The 22251-nt window shown below is 38.2% G+C and overlaps 1 protein-coding gene across 1 annotated transcript in view; it reads right to left on the bottom strand.

Annotated features, from left to right (window-relative positions):
• Positions 1-558: 558 nt before the first annotated feature.
• The window catches only part of MAN1A2 (mannosidase alpha class 1A member 2), a 187683-nt gene continuing 165990 nt past the window's right edge, over positions 559-22251 (bottom strand). Inside the window, exon 13 of the mRNA XM_044239005.1 lies at positions 559-6532. Within this exon, the coding sequence (XP_044094940.1) occupies positions 6400-6532 (133 nt within the window). The 3' untranslated portion in view covers positions 559-6399. The remainder of the gene's footprint in view (positions 6533-22251) is intronic.

Here is a 22251-nt window from a genome sequence, read left to right as displayed (position 1 = left end):
CCAAAGCCCGTCTTTGCTCAAAAGTCAGGTCAGATTTTAATGTGACGGAATGAGATCCAGTGATTAAGGGAGCATTTAAACTTGATGACCTCAGAGGGTGGACTGGATCTTAGCGGTACCAGGCACGGTAACACTGGAAGACTGTCAGTTCTCAAAACCAGATGGAGTAAAAACTACCCCTTACAGGGGCACGTTGGTGGTTCAGTCGGTTGAGTGTCCAGCTCTCAGCTTGGGCTCAGGTAATGATCTCAGGATCCTGGGACTGAGCCCTGCATTGGGCTGGCTCCCAAACGGGGAGTCTGCTTGAGATTCTCTATTTCTCTCTTTCCTTCAGCCCCTCCCCTCCACATACACTCTCTCTCCAAAACAAGTAAATCTTTTTTTTTAAAAAAAAAATCAATAAACCAATAAATGTTAACGATTAGCTGAACCAAAAGAAATGCTCTCTGAAGCTAGGAGACTGGAGACTGCCAGTTACTGTAAAAGCCAAAGTTGTCATGCAAGTAGGAAGACTGAACTCTGTTGGCATCAGTGGGTACGAATGAAGAGTAAACAGACTTTCACTTAAGGAACATCTTTATTTGATCTTTAATATACAATATTACCTTTAATTTATAAAAATTACATAAGGAGGACATGACTGGAAATCAGTTCAAGAGCGGCCAGTGGGTACCTATCTAGGGGGTTATACTCACCCCGCTTACTAATTAAGGGAAAAATTTTATCAGTGAATTTGAGACCAGTGAGATTGAGGAATGGCATTTCAATTTCCAAATCCAGTAATTAAAATGGGAGATACTTTATTTAATTTATCCAACAAAAACTAATTTGTTTTCTAAGAAATAATTTTTCCCAAGAGTGAGCTGAACTTCTCTCCATGGAGTGTCCCAAAGCAATTTGCCGTAGAATTCTGTAGAATTCGGTAGCAGCAAGACATTTGCGATAAAAACCCTGTGCATATTAATTAACATGCATAGATGTGGGTTTCGGGGTGTGTGTGTGTGTGTGTGTGTGCTCTCACACTCACACCCACGGAACTGAAGCACTCTGCACAGGCTGGACCTAGAAAGGCAGCTCATCTATAGGCTTCTTCTCCTCTAGAATTTCCAAAGAGTGAAATGCCTATTTGATAAACCCACGAGTGAAACATCTCTCTGTCATGATGGCTGGTGCACTGCAACGTATCTACTAGTACTATGGTGTCGTGAAACTTGGAGTAATTTCATGAGTGCTGCCGGGCTCAAGCAAAGTTTAAAAGAGATGAGCTGTTCGGTCATGGAAATAGACTGACGCTGAGGGATGCTTTCTTTCATTTAGATATGAGGCATACTGACATTCTGAAATAACGCAATGAACTTGTTAAGGATCTGAGGCAAGTTATCCAGTAAGAGAAAAGGGAACTCTCCTTCTGGATTTCTCTCTCCTCTGCACTCAGATTTAGGCCGTTCTAGAGGGAACAGGCAGCACCGTTCTGCAGTCTGAAAAAGGAAGAGTGGCTTGCCAAATGGCAAATGAGGCACATAACCCATTTTCTGTTGCTTCAAATTTTTCAAGAGATTGGCTTTTGCAGCACAAAGGTCAGAGATTTTATCATATTCCCCTTGGAGGGACCTGAGAGTCCTCAAGGGGTGGGGGGGAGCTCTTGCATCTCCAACAAGCCAGAGTCCTGGTCCAAAAGTTAACGAGCAGGCCCAACTTGGAGAAACTATAATATTTTGACACCACAGAGACCCTCCTTATCACATGGGGGGGTCTGGAACTATAGCATTAAATGACAAGGCAAGGAAACTGGCTGACAGCACACCCCCCAAACACCACCACCAGCAACAACAACAACAACAACAACAGCCTCTTTCATGATGGTCGTATCAGATTGAAACCTGAACAGACGCCACAAGAGTAGATCTACTTTCAAGACAACAAAATACATAGCTTTAGGTTACACAAACCCATACAATCATACATACACACAGTCTTTTTCCTTTGAAAATGAATTATGTAACTCAAACAGAGAAAAGATGCAGATCAAAGATTACATAAGGATCTTACAGAAATTATACTTGGGATCAAAGGTTAACAACTATAACCCATGGGCCAAATCCAGCTATGTTTTTATAAAGTTTTATTGGAGCACAGCTACACCCCTTCATTTACGTATCATCTATACCAGCTTTCATGTTCCAATAGCAGAACTGAGTAGTAGAGCTAGGCCACTGTATGGTGCACAAAGTCTAAAGTCTTTATTATCTGGCCCTTTACAGAAAAGCTCGCTGACCCTTTACAGATCAAAGAATGTTTCCATCATGATCTGAATGAGCTGAAGTAACAGAAGATCATCTTCACCTGTGTTCTTGAACCAGAAAAGTACATTAAAATATTTCCACATCATATTTGGCTACTCAACCATTCTGCTTAGAATCTGTGTAGCCAAAACTAGTTAACTAGTTAACAAACTGTGTTTGTTAGTGTTTGTTAACAAACACAGACAATATTAAAAATCTGTGTATAACTGTATTTATGCACAATATCTATGTAAAGAATGGAAAAGATACGAGCTAGAGAATTTGAAGGAAAGGAGACCTAATGAAAAAGAAAAACTCAAAATACGATTACTAGAAACTTGTTATTTGGAACTTAGACGTATTTTAGTATATTTTTCTTTATATTAAACAGCACGGGACCATGACCAAGGCCCTCAGAAGAGCAAGAACAATTTACAACTGCAGATTTTACCCATGACTTATGTGACAAAATTTTTTGAATAGAAAATAACCAGCATTTCTAGAAAACATTAATTTTTGATTATATAATTAAAGAGATATAGCAAAATAAGCATGTTTTTATTTCTAAAGTAAATATTTTAGTCAACGTTGCATCAGAAGTATTTCTTTGACATTTTCCAAGAGATTTTAGTTATTAACCACAATTACAGTTGTTAGTATTATATAGTGACACATTGCTTAAAATATATTATAAACCATTTTTTCCTCTTTAATTTAAATGAAATATAAAATTAAGGATTTTGTGACATAATTCATACTGGAAAACATTTAAAATGGTATGAATTACTCTTACACAGAAAATGCCAGCGGAATCACAAAACGTTCTAATGCCTGAGAGTGCCTGGCGCGATGCTCGGCACCTGCCGAGGGACTCCATGTTTGTTCACTCACTCTCTCATTCACTCGTGCATTCATTCACAGAAATTCAGGCTGAAGGAAAAACTGCGTAGCGAGGATGGCAAGCAGTCTTATTGACAAACCGGTAGCTCGGACAAAGACTTTGGCAAAGGAGAGTGGAGATGAGAAGCCGATGGTCACAGTTCCAAACTGCTTGGTTAAGATCTACCAAGGGCAGCCCAGGGGTGCCTTAGCTGACATCACAAAGAAATGAGGGCCAACATTTCCACAAAAGGAACACATTCCTCCAATACCCAGGCTTCACTCTTACATACAAATAACTGCTCAAAGACCGGTGTTAAGTGGGTGTCAGACACAAAACAGTACATACATGCAACCCACCAGAAAACAAGAACCCTCTGACTGGGGTCTGGTTTTTCTGCAGAGATGACTTTTGGTTAGGGCTGCATTCGCTTGGCTTAAACAACTTCAGACCAGTTTTAACAAAAAAGTATGACTCTAAAACTGTAAAAGAGAAATGCAGGAAGTAGAGGGGGTGTTCAACACCTCTGTTTTTCTTTTCTTTTATGTACCAACTGATCTATGTACTTAGCACATTTGTGCCAAAGGCACAAAGTGAGATGTCAGCTCTCTGAAGAGGCACCTGGAAAGGAGCATCTGTAGGCTCTTTGTGAAGGTCTTATACATGTAACGAGTATTTTAACCTGAGTAATAGGTCTACAAAATGCAAAGGACAGTAGGTAAGGGACTGTAGAAAGTAAATATACTCTTGGAAACTAAGTGGAATATGGGATAAGGGTTGATCCTGCAGGAAATAATTTTTAAAATCTGTTAAAACAAAACAAAACAAAACAAAAACAAAACATGACACTGGCAAGTCATTTGTAGCTGACTTTAATTGCCTTTGGTATTCAGAGAAAGAAACAATGGAAACATTGTGAGAAGAGCTAGTCTTCTCTCATCACAGGGAAGGGAGCTGGCGGTGGAGAACACCCATCCCCTGCCCCTCTCAGATTTTTCGTTTGGGCAAGGACTGGCCATGCTCTAGCACCTCTCCGCCCCCTCTTAAGCCCCAGTCAGCCCAGACCTAGAAACCCAGCACTGGCAGGGAGGCGGCTCTGTCTTCTCCTTCCTTGAGAGGCTCCCGGGAGCCCAACGAGGCCCCTTTACTCTGCACACTTCTGAACAAAGTGTGGTGGGTTCCCTGCCAGGCGCCCAGTGGCTGTTTGCTACCTCAAGTTGTTGACACTTTTTAGGGACTCATAAGTGGACTTGTGCTATTTTTAGGAGGAAGGCCAACACATTTTGAGAAAAAAATACTCTCCCTTTCTCAAGTTAGTCATCTACCCTTCTCATTTAAAAATTTCAATCTTTCAAATAGTAAAAGATATAATTTTAAAATGTGTACTAAAATTTAACTCTCTTAAAAACGTAAATAATGCACTGACTCCACATCCTTATTTTATAAATATACTGAGAAAAAGGGACATTTACCACTTACGGGTCATCTCCTAAATCATGACGATTGTTTGACTCTTGGTGGCATAAGATGATCACCCTTAGAAAATAATTATACTAATTTATTAAATCTTTTCTCCAATTTAAATCTATTACATGCTAAAAGGTTACACAGAAAAGCTATCAAAATAAGAAAATATGCCTTCAGAATTCCAAGGTGGGCTTCTTCCCTAAACACTGTTTCATGAAATCTCCAAATTCAGAGTAAATATTAGACTAGTTACACTGCTCCCAACTTTTATTGTCAATGGAAGCTGTTTGTATTAAATGTAAAGAAGAAAAAGTGTCTTGCACTGTGACATAAACTCAAGGGACAGAAAATTTATAAGCATACTTATCTTACAATACAGTTCTTGAAAAAATTTAAGTTCTTCCCCCCCAAATATAAAGAAATAGTAATTTCTTTAAAAATAAGTATCACTGCAAAATCTATTGATGGTAAGAGAAACTCCCTTAGATATATCCCAAATTTAGTTAATATGATTAATTATACCACATTTTTTCTGTTAAAAATTACTTTGAAGCTCTTCTTTGGATTTCTATAAATACCCTTACAGAAAATAAAAGCTGAATTTTATTTTTTACATAAAGTATTTGTGAAAAGCTCACTCATCTGATGAGATAATAAATAAAGGATGCCCTGTTCCTGTTCCAGATAGAGCATTTAAGCAAGTTTCATTGTATTTTGTTTTTTGATTTAATAGGTTGTAAAAGAAATTTGGGTAAATTCAGAGCTGCGTAATAGCATGGTGAATTTTGCCAAGCCACGTAAAGTTGTTAAGTTGAGGGATTTTACTAAATTTATAACAAGGTTAAAGTGGATCAAGTTCACTTGGTAGATTTGCTGGTTTGGAAAAAAAAAAAAGTCTCCTCCCAACAAAACCAAGGCTTTCTCTTAGAACAGGTTTCAAGGCGACAAACTGTAGCGATTCCCCCACTTTTGGTCATGCTACCAACACTAGACTGATCAACATGCACAAAATCCCAAACCCAGGCTCATAAGTAGTGGTTATGATAAATACCAGTTTCAATGATTCCATATGGAGACAAAGACTTGAAGAGTATTCTTTGTGAGATCGTGCTCCCAGAGAAAATTAAATTTAACCAAGAAATTTCAATGGGATACACTGGGATCTGAAATGGTTGCCAGTCTGGTCGTCCAATGGGGAACTTGAAAATTGAAACAGGGACAGGTACTCGGGTTTCTTTTTCCAGTCTTCATTGCTCTTGACGCAGTTCCACCGTTCTTAGTCTGTTCTAGTTCCTTCCATTATCAAAAATGGAGAAAAGGGGGAGAACCGGTAAGTAAATATTTGATTTGAAAGCTGCTCCGCTTTGGAAGGAAAACATATAGAATTGGTTCCCAAGGCCATTTCTCACTCCCACAAGGTGCTCCACATTCTTGGCTTATTCTTAGGCAGTCCAGACTCCAGACTCCAGGACTCTAAAAACAATATAGTAGTAACAGGCAAAATTTCCCTTGTGACCATCTCTTTACGAATCCAAGCACACCAGGTCTTTGTCTTACACATACCAGAATATGTTTTGGTCAGGTATAAAATGGAATCATTTCAAAGTTGAGATATCTACAAGTTGAAAAGTCCTGTGGGGCACAGTCATGTTTCACCCTGCCATGGTGACTTACGAGGTCCAGGTTTCCCAAAGCCGCCTCTCCAGACTAATTTCGGTAGTGGTCCATGTAAACAAAATACAGGTGAGAATGGTCTTTCTGGAGCTGCTTTCATCGAACAGCAGGATTTCCTGAAAGTGTGGTGTTGGCTAAATGTAATACAGGCAGAGGATGAGCCTCTGTATTGAATACCCAGTGGTCTAAAGGTAAAAGGTCATCACTGGAGAACAGCAGATACAAGTATCTGAAAATAAAAGGGAGAGAAATGAGCTTCAATTAGAGTTCAACAAGATCAAGTGAGCTAGTTACAGCAGCAGAGGAAACCAAAAGCCTATTCTGAAGAGCTCTGAAGAAAAACACATCACAGAATGAAACTCACTCACTCACATGATCTAAAACATAGTAACAACATGTTCTAGAATAGTGCTGTGCATATGAAAATCCAGTAAGATGCACCCGTGGACTGCCGACGTGAGACAGTTAACAAAGTCCACACACCTGTCGGAAGCACATCGGACAACAAAGCTGTAAGTTGGCTCCATCGTGAACGAACAAACCACTTTGTGATTTTTCACAGGCATTCTTTTAAAAGTCACACATAAGATCAATCATCTACTTTGGCAGCTTACAAAGCTCATAGTGCAAGTAGAAGGTGATTAATTCACATTTATTAACAGACACTGAAGGAAATAACTAGCATATTATCTGGACCTAGCAGGGATTTTTATAGACTGAGACTTTAGGAGTTTTTGTATTTTTTCCAGTAGGTAATACAAACTGTTCAATGAAGGTTTCAGAAACACTATGGATTATAAGAATTTCGTGCTTGCTCTCCATAGGTAATAGCATTGTGTATACGAAGGCAAGGATTCCCAACCTCCCCATGGGCACTGCAAGCCACGGTGATAGAGCTGACACAAACAATAACTGTTACCTATAATGCTGGGCATATCCCAATCTAAATTCTATTAAAGGGGTCTTTAAGGTGAGCATAAAAAAAACAACTCCAGAGAGTCAGGAAATCTGGGTTCTAACTCTTCATCAGGATTTGGTGAAGAACTCTTTTACAATGATTTTGCTGAAATTCCTTTACCTTAAAAATAGCACATTAATATCTTTTCTGATTACCATTACAGTTCCTAGATGACCCAGTAAAAACAGACAGCCCTGAGGCAACACTGTAACTGGTAAAGCTGGAATGGAGAGTAACAGGGCTTCCAACCTCCCTGACCCTAGACCTTGAGACCTGCTTGACTCGAATTCATTCACCACGTCATGGGCAGAGAAGCTGGAACTGAAAAAAACAAGACTTGGCTGGAGGTAGCAAGAGACTGCTGGGCCTGCTGGGTCCACTGTAGGGAGGCCAGAAGCACAAGCTCTTGGAGTTCTGGGCACAAACATATCCGGAAGCGCTATGTTCTGTGCAACCCCATGTTTCTTGGTTAAATATGGGCTGATGGGTCAGGCTTGCTCTAATTTCATCACTTCTTGAAAGAGAAGAGAGAAAATTCAAAAGTCTCCCACAAAATGATTCCTTTCCATGGGGGATGCTATGGAAGTACCGGATGTAAACACGAACATTATAAAAATCAAGAAAATAATGAATGTGCAGGCTTTAGATAACAAAGGAACATTATTTTTAGTTTTTTAAGGAATATTAGTTTTAAGCCATCATTTTTAAAAAAGATCCTAATTAAGGGTGCCTGGGTGGCTCAGTCGGTTGATCCTCAGACTCTTTGTTTTTGCCTTGGGTCGTGATCTCGTCCGGGTCAAGGGACTGGACCCCACGTTGGGCTCTGAGCTCCCAGTCTGCTGTCCCTCTCCCTCTGCTCTCTCTCCCCAAAATAATAATAAAAGGAACCTGATTGAATACTACTGTAGTGGGTGGAACAGTGTGCCCGCCTCGCCCATTCACATCCATCTGGAGCCTCAGAATGTGACCTGATTTAGAGACAGGGTGTTTGAGGATGTCATCAATTATGGATCTTCAGATGAAATCATCCTGGATTTAGAGCTTCCCCGAAATCCAGTAACTTGAAATTTGCAGAAGAAAGGAGAGGGAGATGTGGACCCAAAGGCACACAGGGAGGAAGGTCATGGGCAGCCAGAGACAAAGATAAAAGCTATGCTGCCACAAGAGGGAATGATCTTCAGACTTCAGGTCTCCAGAATCAGGAGACGAAATTGCTGTCAGCCATCAAGTTTCTGGTAATTTGTTAAGGCAACCCTAGGAACTAACACAACTTCCACCCCGACCTCCAGAATACCTCTAGACCTTAAGCACTGCTGCTTGGTCCAAGGGGCCTGGAGCAAGACTAGAGAGCAGGGGTTAGACATATGGGGACACACACATACCATACATTCCCACAGACACACACACACCATGCACACTCTCTCTTTCTCACACACACACTCCCACAGAAACACACAGACCCCCCCCCACTCCCATAGACACAAAGACCACACACACACACACACTCTCTCTCTCTCACACACACACACAGAGCACACATTCCCAGACACACGCACACACCCTCACATACACATATCCAGAGACACACAAGACCACATACTCATACACACTCCCATAACCACACACAGACCACACACACAACACACACTCATATACACTGTCACAGATTTCCACAGATACACACACACTCACACAAACACATACTACATACATATTCGCACAAATTTGTAACAAAATCAATGTTTGAAATTAAAGTAATATAGTTAAATAACTCTTTTTAATTTTGGATTACACATTCAGAAAAAGCTGTAGAGGACATGGCATACTATTAGTGATTTAAGACTTTTAACCTGGATTTTAAAAGTATAACTGGAGAAGTGTGATCTGTGCTGTGAAAGTTGAGAAAAGTCTATAGTCTAAATTAGCTACCGCACTACTCATTTTTCCTTTAGTATGAATTTTCTTAAAACTAAGGTTTTAATAGATGACAAGTGGTGCTGACAAAAGCCTATAGGCGTATGAAAAGATGCTATTAAGGACCTCAGTCTGAACAGATGTGTAGCTTACTTTTTAGAGCTATTTAAAAATGTTGTTCATGTATGTCTCTCTTAGCTTTCTCTCATCTAAAGTCAAGGTATTTCAAGGTGGTGATGCCAGGAGTCATCTCAACACAAGTGTTGGTAGTAACTGAACAGGCAAGTTTTCAGCAAGAGAAGTCAACCAAATCTGAGGAGAAAAATTTAAGTGTCAACACAGAAATGGTAAAGCTGAAAGAACCAACTGCCAAGTTAACATGTACTTACGTACTTGGGCCTCTATGCTGACTTATCAAACAAGCCTTGGTGACTCATTTATTCTTCTTCACAACTACCTATGGCAATGATCCGTGTATCACGGAAAGATGTTACAACTCTAAAAAGGTTTGTATTTACATGTATATGTAACTCATAAAAAAAAAATAACCCTTAGATTGTTTGAAAAATAACTTACTTAAAACTTCCATTTCATTTATACTTCTAATGTTTAAACAATGTCTTTGGAACAGACTGGTAAGAAATCAAATTAAATTGAAACATACTCAGTGGAAATTAAATTCTAAAAGATGACACATTGGGACACGTGGTAGCTGAGGTGGTTACACTTCCAGCTCTTGGTTTTGGCTCAGGTCATGATCTCATGGCTTGTATGATGGAGCTTGCACTGGCTCCCCGGGCTCCCCACTCAGTGAGGAGAGTCTGCTTGAAGATTCTCTCCCTCTTCCCTCTCCCCACCAAATAAATAAATCTTAAAAAAAAAAAAATTGCATTAAAACATACAATTTTTAATCTCGCCAAAAGGCAGGCCCCTCTCTGCTTTTCCCCACATCTCCTCTCAAATCTTAAAGTGTTTTTTTGTGTTTTATTTTGTTTAGGGGAAGAGGTGGGGAAAGAAGAAATCTTAAAACTAATGTGGGTATATTACAAATCCAAAACAAAATATACATGCATTTTTTTTTTTTAAAGATAAACTGAAGAAAGCAGATATTTCTGATTACTGCAATGGTTTAGGCTTTGTCTTGTGATATAAGGGAACTGGGAGGGATTCATTTTCCTCTGCCCTTAGGGGCTGAATAAGTTAGGATGATTTTGCCTGCAGGATAAAAGATACCTAAACTACCTGAACAGTGGGTGTTAGCTTCTACAACAAAAGCCCAGAGGTAGATGATAACAAAATCTGGTTCATTTAGCAGTAAAACACTATCAGAGCTCTGGGTTTTATAAAGGTTAATAAAATACTAAAATTTTCCTGGTGCCAAAACACCTTATCCTTCCTTCCCTCTTTTTAGCTCACTGCCTTGAGAAAACTAACTGTCCCTCTGAAATGTACATAAATCTTTTTAAAAGCTGAATAAACTTCTTGCCAGCTGTACAATTTAGTTTCTCCTAGTGGCCTGCTTTTGCAATGTAATCATCAAGGAAGATGAACCCCAGTGTCCCTATCACTGTGGGACTCTAGCTCAGGAGGCTTTCTCTCTAAAGCTCTAACTAACCCTTATCAGAGACAGCAGTGTCAGTTGTCCTTTGAATAGACAATTGATTAGCACAGATGGTCACCCCAATCACCCCAACGTGAATTTAGAATGAACTATGTATAATAGCAAATGGTGCCGTGCAGGAACTATTCTTACATATGGACAAGTTACAATTTATCTTTGGAACACGTATATAAGGAATTGTATCTGCCTGGTTATATGGGAAGGTGAAATTTCTTTCTGTCTTTGCAATCTGCCTGTGATGCAAATTGCCGCCTGGTTTCATGCTTATCCAATGATAAAAATGTTTTTTAAAATGTTTTCTTTCTCTGATATATTCGTGGAGAGGATTTTCTGGGTTGGCAGAAGATCTGGTTTCCAATCCCACCCCCCCGCCCCGCCCCGTCATCAGGATCTTCAAGATTTTCTTGACTTTCTTCTCAGAATTAGAAGATGCTCCATACCTTACATCTCCACTCAAGTCCAAAGCAAAAAGTAAAGGGAGAGCTCTCTGCAGGTGTGGATCTATTCTGATAGTCTAATACATGTGTAGTAAGTAGTATTTCATTGTAGTTGCAATTTGTTCTAATCATGCTTGGCATTTTTTTCATGAGCTTACCTGCCATCCTTATATATTCTTATATATATATAAAAAAGAAGTATCTGTTTAATTCTTTGCCAGGTTTTAAATTGGGTTGCATATTGTCTTACTATTTAGATTTTAGAATTTGTCATATCACCCAGAATTATATAGTCTGCAAAAATTTTATCCTAGTCTGTGCCTTATCTTTTCATCCCTTCATTTTCTTTCATTCTTCTTCAAATGTCTTTCAAAGAGATTTTTTAAAATTTTAGATCAACTGATCAACTTGTTCTTTTATGTATCATGCTTTGGTGTATATCTAAAAAATCTTTGCTTAGCCCAAGGTCCCAAAGATCTTCTTCTCTGTTCTCTACTACAAGCTGTACTTTTACTTTTTTTTTTTGTCTTGTTTTGTTTTTTTAAGATTTTATTTATTTACTTAACAGAGAGAGACACAACGAGAGAGGGAACACAAGCAGGGGCAATGGGAGAGGCAGAACAGGCTCCTTACTGTGCAGGGAGCTTGATGTGGGGCTCTATCCCAGGACCCTGGGATCATGACCTGAGCCGAAGGCAGATGCTTAATGAGTGAGCCACCCAGGTGCCCCTGGTGGGTTTTAAACTTAGGTCTATGATACATTTTGAATTGATTTTTTGTATATGCATATAGAAATTCAATTATTCTATCAAAAAAGCCTATCTTTTTTCATTGCAATGCCTCTGTACCTTTGTCAAAAATCAGGTGTCCAAATATATACCAGGTTTTTCCTCTCTGGACTCTCTATTCTATTCCATCAATTTATTTGCCTAGCATTACACCATTATCACAATGTAATGATTATCAAAGCTTTATAGTAAGTCTTGAAATCAGGCAGTGTTACGCTTTGAACTTTATTCTTTTTCAAACTTGTTTTGGTTTTTCTAGGTTCTTCACATTTCCACATGAAATTCAGAAACAGCTTTCTAACTTCTGTAAAAAAGTCTCTTAAGATTTCAACTGGGACTTAACTGAATCTATAGATCAATCTGAAAAGAATGAACAATACTGAGTTTTCAGAACCATCAACAAAGTAAATCCATTTAATTAGGTCTTTTCTTTCAGCAATGATTTTTAGTTTCTAGTGTACAGGTCTTTCATGTGTTTTGTCAAGATTTATCCCTAAGTATTTCATAATGTTGCGGTACTGTGTTCTTCAGCTTCAATTTCAGTTCATGCTTAATACATACATAATTAATTCTGATATACTAATCTTGCATCTGCAACTGTGCTAAATATTCAATAATTCTAGTAACTTTTCAGTAACTCCACAGGATTTTCTACTTTGATGACCACAACTTTTATGAAAAAAAGTTATTTTTACTACTTCTTTTCTAGTCTGGATGTCTTTTATTTCTTTTTCTTGTCTGACTATACTAGCTAGAACCTCCAGTTCAAGGCTAAACTGAAGTGAAGAGAACAGACAGAAATCCTTGTCTTATTCCTGATCTTAGGAGGAACACATTCAGTTTTTCAGTATGAGGTTAGGTGTAGATTTTTCATTTATGCTCTTTACCAGGTTGAGAGAATTCCTTTCCATTCCTGGTTTGCTAAGAGTCTTATCAGGAAGGGATGTTCGATTTTGTCCAATAATTTTTCTGTGTCTACTGAAAACCATATGATCATATGGTTTTTCTTTTTCAGTTCACTGATTTTCAAATGTCGAACCTCCATGCCCAGAGTAAATCTACTTGGTCATGATGTGTTATCTATTGAATAGGTTGTTAGATTTAATTTGCTAAAATCTTGTTTAGCTGCTTTATGCATATTTGTTCATGAGGGATATTAGTCTTGTTTCCAGTGAGAACCCTGCCATCATTCTTGTATGTGTTGCTTTCTACCTAACTCGTTTTTCTCCTCAGATGGCTTTTCAGACTCTTTTTCATTACCACCGGTTTTAAGCAATGTGATTATGATGTGCCCTTGGTGATGTATTCTTCGTGTTTCTTGTCCTTAGACTTTGTTCAGTTCCTTCGAGTGGGTATAAGTTTGGAAAGATTTTGGCCCACATAAATATATTTTTAATCCTTTCTTCTGTCCTCTCCACTTCAGACTTCAATTTCACATATTTTAAGCAACCTACAGTTGTCGCATAGCTCACCGATACTCTTTGCATTTTAATAAGATTCTTTTTTGGCTCTTGTTTTCATTTTGCTTTCAGCTGCAATGTCTTCAAGTTCACAAATCTTTTCTTTTGCAAGTTCTAATCTGCTATTAATCCTCTTAAGGTGTATTTTTCAATTCAGACTTTGCAGTTTCCATTTCTGGAAGTTTGATTTGGATTTTATTATCTCCCATGTCTCTCTTTAATTTTTTTTAATATATGGCATATAATTGTAATAACTGTTTTAATGTCCCTTGCTATTTCTAACAGTTATATGAGCTCTGAGTCAGTTTCAGTTGATTATTTTCATTACTGGTCATCCCTTCCTGCCTGGTATACCATACATGGCATCCTTGGCTGGATGCCAGACATTGAGTTTTACCTGTGGTTGCTACATAATTTTGTATTCCTATAAATCCCGAGTTTTGTTCAGGTATATAGTTAAGTTACTTGAAAACAATTCGATACTTTCAAGTCTTGCTTTTGTGACTATGCAGATCCAAAGCTAGAGATTATTCCTCACCACTGAGGAAGGACTATCCTGAGTACTCTACTCCATGCCCTGTGAATTATAAGATTTTCCAGTCAGGCTCCTGGGAACAGGCACTGTTTCTGACCCTGTGTGGTCACCATAAACTGTTCCCTTTAATTCCTCATAGAGGATTCTTTCCCCCACTCAGGTATAGTTTCTTCCCTCTGCTAACTACTCCCAGAGGGATTCTCTGGGGTTCTCTTCCGGTGCAGCTCGCTACTCTCCTGTAAACACCAGCTATTTTCATTTCCTTGGACTCACAACTCCAATCTCCTCAGGGAGCCTGCTGCATTCAGCCTCATGTTCCCTTCCCTGTGCTGTGGGGAAGCTCTACCAAGGCAGCAAGCTGCGGCAAAGCCAGGGTTGCTGGTTTGTTTCCCATCTCCCAGAGACCACATTCCTTCACTGCCTCCTCTCCAGTGTTTTGAAAACCATTGTTTCCTATATATTTCATCTGTCTGCTTTGGGTAGAAGGGTAAATTCTGGGCCTTGTTACTTCATCTTGGAGGAAGAGTTGGTTCTTCCATTTTGAGATACTTTGTCAAACAATTTGCTGAACACCATGTATTTTCATGGAATCAATTAATCCTCTACTATTAAACCAATCCAAAAAGAACATTAGAGTTAGTCCAGCAAGAACTTGTTCTGAGGAAGCCTTTCTGGCTCTTCTTGATCACTAATTTTTCTCCAAAGTCTTCCTATCTTCATATCCAAGTCTTATGACTTCCTAGAACTTTGTGAAAATGGACATTAAATCCATCTACTTTTATTTTTCTCAATCCAACTTTTCCCTTCTTTAAAATTAGCTACCTATTCTGTTTTATCTCTGCATCATTCCTGAAAGAGTATTAATTACAAAATTTTGATAAATTACATTTTGATAAATGTACAGTGATATCTTGATATATAATTTCTTAGCATCCTGGCAATCATTTAAAATAATAAAGTTACTTTTCTTCCTTTGGGACTCTAGTTTTCTCTCAGCCATACTTGTATTCCTTTAGTTTCCTTTAGTTCCATTTAGTTTTCTTTCGTTTCCTTTCACCCCAGGTATAAGTTATAGGGGTTGGAGGAGGTGGGTGGGATGGGAGTTAAAGTGTTGATGCTTTGCATTTTATCTTATGATTCCCTTTTGAGGAATGCCATTGCTTCTCCGATTTTTCATTGTGGTTAAAAAAAAACCCACATAATATAAAATTTATCCCCTTAATCTTGCTATTTGTGATAACACAGATAGACCTACAGATTATTATGCTAAGTGAAATAAATCAGAGAAACACAAATACCGTATGATTTCACTCATATATCAAGTCTAAAAAATAAATGAATAAACAAACAGCAGAATCAGACCCATAAATACAGAGAACAAACATGGTTGCCAAGGGTGGAGGGATGGGCAAAATGAGTGAAGGGGAGAGGGAGACATAGGCTTCCAGTTACGAAATGAGTAAGTCACATGGATAAAAGGTACAGAACAGGAAACATGGACAATGATATTGTAATAGGACTGTGGTGACAGACGGTGACAGATGGTGGCTAGACTTGTGGTGAGCATAACATAGACCGAGTTATTGTATCAGTATGTGCTATACCTGAAACTAACAATAACACTGTGTGTCAACTATAGTTTAAAAAAGAAAACAAAGAAATTTACCATCTTATTTTTAAGTTCAGTAGAGCTATGTTTGTTCACACAATTGTGAAACAGATTCCTGAACTCTTTAATCTTGCAAAACTGAAATTCTACACCCTTTCAAGCAACAATTCCCCTTTTCCCTTCCCCCAGTGCCTGATAAACCACCTTCTACTTTCTGCTCCTATCAGTTTGGTTAGAGGTACTTTATACGAGTGGAATCATAACAATCTTTTTGTGACTGGCTCGTTTCACTGAACATAATGTTCTCAATGTTCATCCATACTGTTGCTTCCCTGATTTTGATTCCAGAAGCCTATCTCCCATTACTTCTAATGAATATTCTTTAGTAAGTCCAGTTTCTTTACTGTCTTTTTGAAGAACAGTAGCATTTGTTTTCTCAAGCTGGATCCCTTTTCATGAAATGACTTTCTGCTTTACCTCACCTATTACCATGTAGCATTATCTCAAACTTTTTTCATGACTACTCCAGCCCATGCCAATGTTCCCTTCTTTGAATCTCTAAAACATTTATATTCTATTTAGCACTTGACTATACAGTTTGTACTTTTACTGAATTTGCCCAGGGCCAGAAATAAGAGATTTCTTAACTAGACTGCAAGCTCCTCATACAGCGTTATGTTTCATACACTTTAATTTCCAAATAGCACAATTCTGAAAAGAGAGCAGTTATTTAATAAATACTTATGGATTTGACTTAGTTTGCAAATCAGCTGTCAGGGGTAAGGGTGCAGAGAACAGCACAGAACAGGAGATTTAATGCTACTTTTCCAGCTGGAAAAATAGTCATTTTCTCATGGTAGGAGGTTAATCTTAGGATCTAGTTACAGACAAGATAAAAGATGAAAGATAAATGGAAGGGAATAGTGCCTTGGTTTTTCCAGTCTTCCCTCCCGAACTGTTTTTTCCTTGGCTAAGAATCCTCACTCCAAAAATCTCATTGATTCCTCCCTCTCTCCCAAATATATTACTTGGACACTTTTGATTACAAACTTAGAAGTCATGCTACTCTTGATGCTTTACTGACAAAACTATTATCAGAACTGTCTTTGAACCTACTTCAAAACCTTCTTCACTGGGGATTAGCTTTAATAGTCTGATAGCTGGCTAACTGTGCTTTCATTTGCTTATGCTGAGAATAACTTGACAGGCACAGGCAGATAACAGGGGCTATAAAAAGGAGAACCAGAACTACTGGAGGACAGAAAAGCAACATCAGTAACAATATCTGTCCTGGGCAACAATTTACTAGCTTTCCCTTCTTCCCCTGCCTTAGTATTTTACTATAAAACCTTCACACCTCAGAAACTTCAAAAGAATTTTACGGTGAAACCCATACATGCTTACCTCCTAGACGCTACAATTAGCATTTTGGTATAGTTCTTGATTACAGGTCTATTACCCTTTCCTATTTACTTTTCTTGTATTACTATTACCTTTTCCTTTATTACTAATTTTCTCTATCATACTAAAATATTCCATCTAGAAAGAACAGCTCATTAGCAAACCTAGCTAAGTATCAAGAAAAACTTGGTCAATAAAATGGTTTGCAAAGGGAAAACTGGAAGAATCACCAGAACTTTTATAACAACTTTAGGCAACAATATTTACTTAAGTTTTGAGAGGAAGACTGTTGCTACAAATTTTGGCTCCTATGGTTTCATCTATGCCATCTCTACTTTAAGAAGAAGATCAGAAACATTAGAATTTTATTTAATAATAGCAAATTATTTGGCAGTAACTATTTGATAATAGCCAATGAGGTACCATTACTTTTAAGGGAAGAATTAAAAACTTCCTGGAAAGAAGAAATTAAGAGCAAAATACTTACAGGTAGTCAAATGGTAAATAAACATAATTCCTTTTTCACCCCGATTCCTTTCAAAAGCATAGGGCACATGCCATCAAAAAGAGAATAACACATACACAAAACATGGTATACCCTTACAACAGGATACTACTTACCAACAGAAAAAAGTGAACTACTAATACATGCAACAACACTGACTAATCTAAAAAACATTATGCACAAAAGTAAGTACATACTGCATGACTGCAATTACATGAGATTCTAGGCAGGCAAACTATAGTGACCAAAAGCAGCTGTGTATTTGGAGGTGGGGCAGAAATCACTGCAAGACTAGGAACTGAAGTATTCCAGAGTAATTGAGGTGCTAGTTACCCAGGCATATATATCTGCCCAAAGACAATAAACTGCACATTTAAAGTACTTCATTAAAGTGAATTTTAAAAAAAGACTAAAAGGAAAGGATGGGAAAGGAAATTAACCCCATTATATGTTATTGCTATATGAATACCATCTGGATTGTAGCTCCCTCTACTGCAGCAAAAAAAAAAAAAAAAAAAAAGATGGCAAGGATATTTCAAAGGAACAGGCTTGAAACTAAAAAAAATGCTTCTATTAAAGAGTGCCAGTGAAATTCACTCTGTGTAGGTGGGTGTACCTACCATTTAATATTTGGATTGCACTGTGACACTGTGGTGAGTCCTAAAAGGAATTAAAAACCATGCGGACCATGGTTTTGGTCCTCCAGTGGACCAGCAGTTGAGGAGACTGAACAACATAACGCAGCTAACAGCAATGATCTGCCCACCTGACCGCATGGAGTACTGGCTATCCCTTGTCAGCATAGGTGATTCCTTGACCCCTAGCTTCTGCCATAAATGGTGCACTGACTCACAGGGGTCAGCAGTTCCTCAACGACCAGAAGCATAATATTTACAAATGCAGATTCTTAGACCCCACTCAAGATGTACTAATCAGAATCTCGGGTGATGGAGCCCAGCCATCTTGTGCTTTACCAGCCTCTCCAGGTGATTCTGATACAAGCTCAAGCTTAAGAACCACTGCTCTAGGTTTACCGACTTTGTCTATCTTCCAACACCAGCTAGTTGGCACTACTTCTGCTTTTCTCCTTCATGTGGGCATCTGAACCTCTGATTCTACTGAAAACAAACCCACTGTCCCGACTCCCCCACTCTTCTCAGCTTGCGTTGGGCGTTTTCGTCTTGCTTCATCAATTTCCTCACCTATTCACTGATAGCAATCTTCTAGCACAAACTTAATTTTTGAGTTCAAGCCCGGAGCCTCAACCCCCAAAAATAGGTCTATTATTCTCTTCGCCCTCCTGCTCCCATTTTTGCAAGATCTTATAAAACGCTTTTTTCAGCTATCTCTCTTGGAATCAAATAATTCAATCCTTTATTCAACAAATACCTAATTCTGAAACAAGTATATGTGTTCCCTCCATAGATACTGGAGATACAACAATAACTAAAATATACAAAACACACTGCCCTCGTGAAATTTATATAAGTTGGGGAACGCCTATGGAAATTATATAGTATGTTAGAAGTTGGGTGCTATGGAGAAAAGTTAAAGGGGAAATGAGGGGGGGAAAGGGGAACAATCTGAAATTTTATATAAGATAAGCAGGGAATGCTTTAAAAAATACAGTTAGAAGGGCACCTCACTGACTCTGTTGGAAAAGCATGTGACTCTTGATCTCGGGGTCATGAGTTCGAGCTCCACAAGGGGTGTAGAGATTACTTAAATAAAAACTTTAAAAAAAATACAATTAGGGGCACCTGGGTGGCTCACTGGGTTAAGCCTCTGACTTCGGCTCAGGTCATGATCTAAGGGTTCTGGGATCGAGCCCCGCTTCGGGCTCTCTGCTCAGCAGGGAGCCTGCTCCCCTCCCCCTGCCTGCCTCTCTGCCTGCTTGTGATCTCTGATTGTCAAATAAATAAATAAAAATACAATTAGAAGTGACAAAATATGATTAAAAACTACTTAAGAGCTGAAATTGCAAAAGTCCTAGAAGAAAACAAAGACAAAGAGCTCCTTGACATGTGTCTCAGCAATGATTTTTGGGTATGACACCAAAAGCAAACACAACAAAGGCAAAAATAAATACATGGAACTACATCAAACTAAAAGGCTTCTGCATAACAGAACAAACAATAGAACAATAAAAACAATAAAAAATGGAAGACAACCTACAGAGAAATATCTGCAAGTCATATATACAAGGGGTTAACATAGAAAATATTCAGTAATTCATACAACTCAGTAACAAAAATGAGACAGTTCAATTAAAAAGTGGGCAGAGGAACTAAATAGACATTTAAAAAAAAAAAAGACATACAGGCACATGCAGATTTCAACATCACTAGTTATCAGGAAAATGCAAACCAAAACCACAATGGTATCAACTCATACCTGTTAAAATGGCTTCATCAAAGAGAAAAGAGAACCATGGCAGAGATGCAGAGAACAGGGTAACACTGTGCACTGTTGGAGGGAATGCGAACTGGTACAGCCACTATGGAAAATTGTATGGAGGGTCCTCAAAAATTTAAAAATAGAACTGCCACACGATCCCGCAATCCTGCTTCTGGGTATATATCCCCAGTTAATGAGAGCAGGATCTTAAGAGATATATGCATCCCCACGTTTACGGCAACATTAACTAAGCTACACAACAGCTGAGATATAGAAGTAACCTAAGTGTCCACCAACAGATGAATGGATAAAGAAGATACGGTGTGTACAAACACACACGCATGCACACACACACACACAGAGAATACTATTCAGCCATGAGAAAGAAGGAAATCCTGCCATTTCCAGCATGGGTAGACCCTGACGGCATTATGCTGAGTGAGATCAGTCAGAAAAGAAAAGACAAAGACTATATGATATATGATATCCATATGTGAAATGCTCAAAGGCCATACTCGTGTAGAAACAGAGAGCAGAATGGGGATTATGTGTGCCAGGGGACTGCACAGATGTTAGTCACAGGGGATAAAGTTTGAAGGTAAGTTCTGGGGATCTGATGTACAGCACTGTGATGGCAGTTAACGATAATGTATGATATACCTGAAAGCTGCTAAGAAAGCTCCTACAGGCTCTCACAACAAAGAAGATGTCAGCTGACATTGCAGATGGTAATCACACTGCAATACATAAATGTATTAAATAACCACCCTGAACACCTTACACTTACACAACATCTTACGTCAATTAGATCGCAATAAAGCTGAAAAACAAACTACTACTTAAGAGCGTCAGCATACAGAGGCAAACAGCCAACTTTTTCCTTACGTAACACCTATTTATTGAGTGCCTCATACACTGTGTGCTGGGTGCTCGGAGGTGAGAGTGGTTAAAAGCAAAAGTTCCTGCAGTTATACGCTTACATTCTACTTAATGGGAGAGACAGATAAAAAAACAAACATACGTATCAGGTGGTAACAGTGCTGAAAAAAAACAGAGCAGGGCAAGGGGAGAGCATAATGGAAAGTACAGATGATATACACACAAAGGGCCTATTTTTATGGGCAGGCACTCAAAAAAACTTCTAAGTTCCGTGACGTCAAGATTGTTCTCTCCTATATTCACAGATGCATCCCCAGCAGATAAAGTAGCAAAGGCACATATGAGGCACTTTAGTATCTGTTAGATGAATTACTTCATAGGACATTGTATCATTTGTATATTCTGGTCACCATTTACTTAGTAAATAAGGACAAAGAGCTCAGACACACCTAGAGCAAAGAGGTGGAATTAAGGATCCCAGGAAATGACAGCTTGAAAGAGTGAGAAATGCTGAAACTTGTATCCCCATTAATATCCTAAGAACCTGTTTGATTTATCTGTGTTCTTAACCTATAGAAAAATATTTAAGTGACTTATTCTCTTGTCTGAATTTATTAAGAATCATTTAAAAATTCAAAATAATTTAAGACTGATTTTTAAAAAGCCTGCTCAAAGCTTACTTCACCTATCAAGTACTATCTAAATGTTTTGTTACTTCTCAGAATATTCTCTTGATTCTAACGTTTCTGATCAGCTAATTTTCTAAAACATTTTCCTCCCTGAACTTCCAAAGCTATCTATGAGAAATTTTGTGAAGTTAGCGCTCTAAAATGATCATAACTCAAATGCACATGCCCCTTGACGCAGCCATCTTTCTGCTAGAAATCTAGCCAATATTTACATTCATACAAACAGCAGAATTATATGTAAAAGGGTGTTCATTTAAATGTTTTTAACAGCAAAAAACTAGAATAGAACCAGCTTCTATGTATAAAAATGTTATATTTTATATAACAATAAATTACTGATTAAATAAATGACAATCCTCATTGGATTTGTGTCCATATGGAAACCTTCTCTAAATAAAGAGTAAGAAGAAAATAGCAAGTCTCAGAACAGTAAGTATACTATGCCTCGGTAGGGGGAGAAAGGCTATTAAAAAGATATACATTATAAATTTTTATATATTTGGTTATACCCGGAAAACTCCTAAAAGGGATACAACAAGAACAGTTTAATAATAATTATCTCTGGGAAGTGAAACTGGAGGTGGAAATACAGAGAAACTTTCCTTTTTCATTTTTTATGTTCCACATTAATATTTAATTCACCTTGCCATATCCACATATTATTTTTATAATAAAAAGATAAACTATATTAAAAACAACAGTAGTCTTGATTTTTGAGGAGCTGCACAATATAGAGGAGACAGATGTTTACACAA

Source organism: Neovison vison, chromosome 2 (genome assembly GCF_020171115.1).
Source record: "Neovison vison isolate M4711 chromosome 2, ASM_NN_V1, whole genome shotgun sequence".
Taxonomy (NCBI): domain Eukaryota; kingdom Metazoa; phylum Chordata; class Mammalia; order Carnivora; family Mustelidae; genus Neogale; species Neogale vison.
Note: the sequence above shows the minus strand (reverse complement) of the source record. Positions and strands in the feature narration are given on the sequence as shown.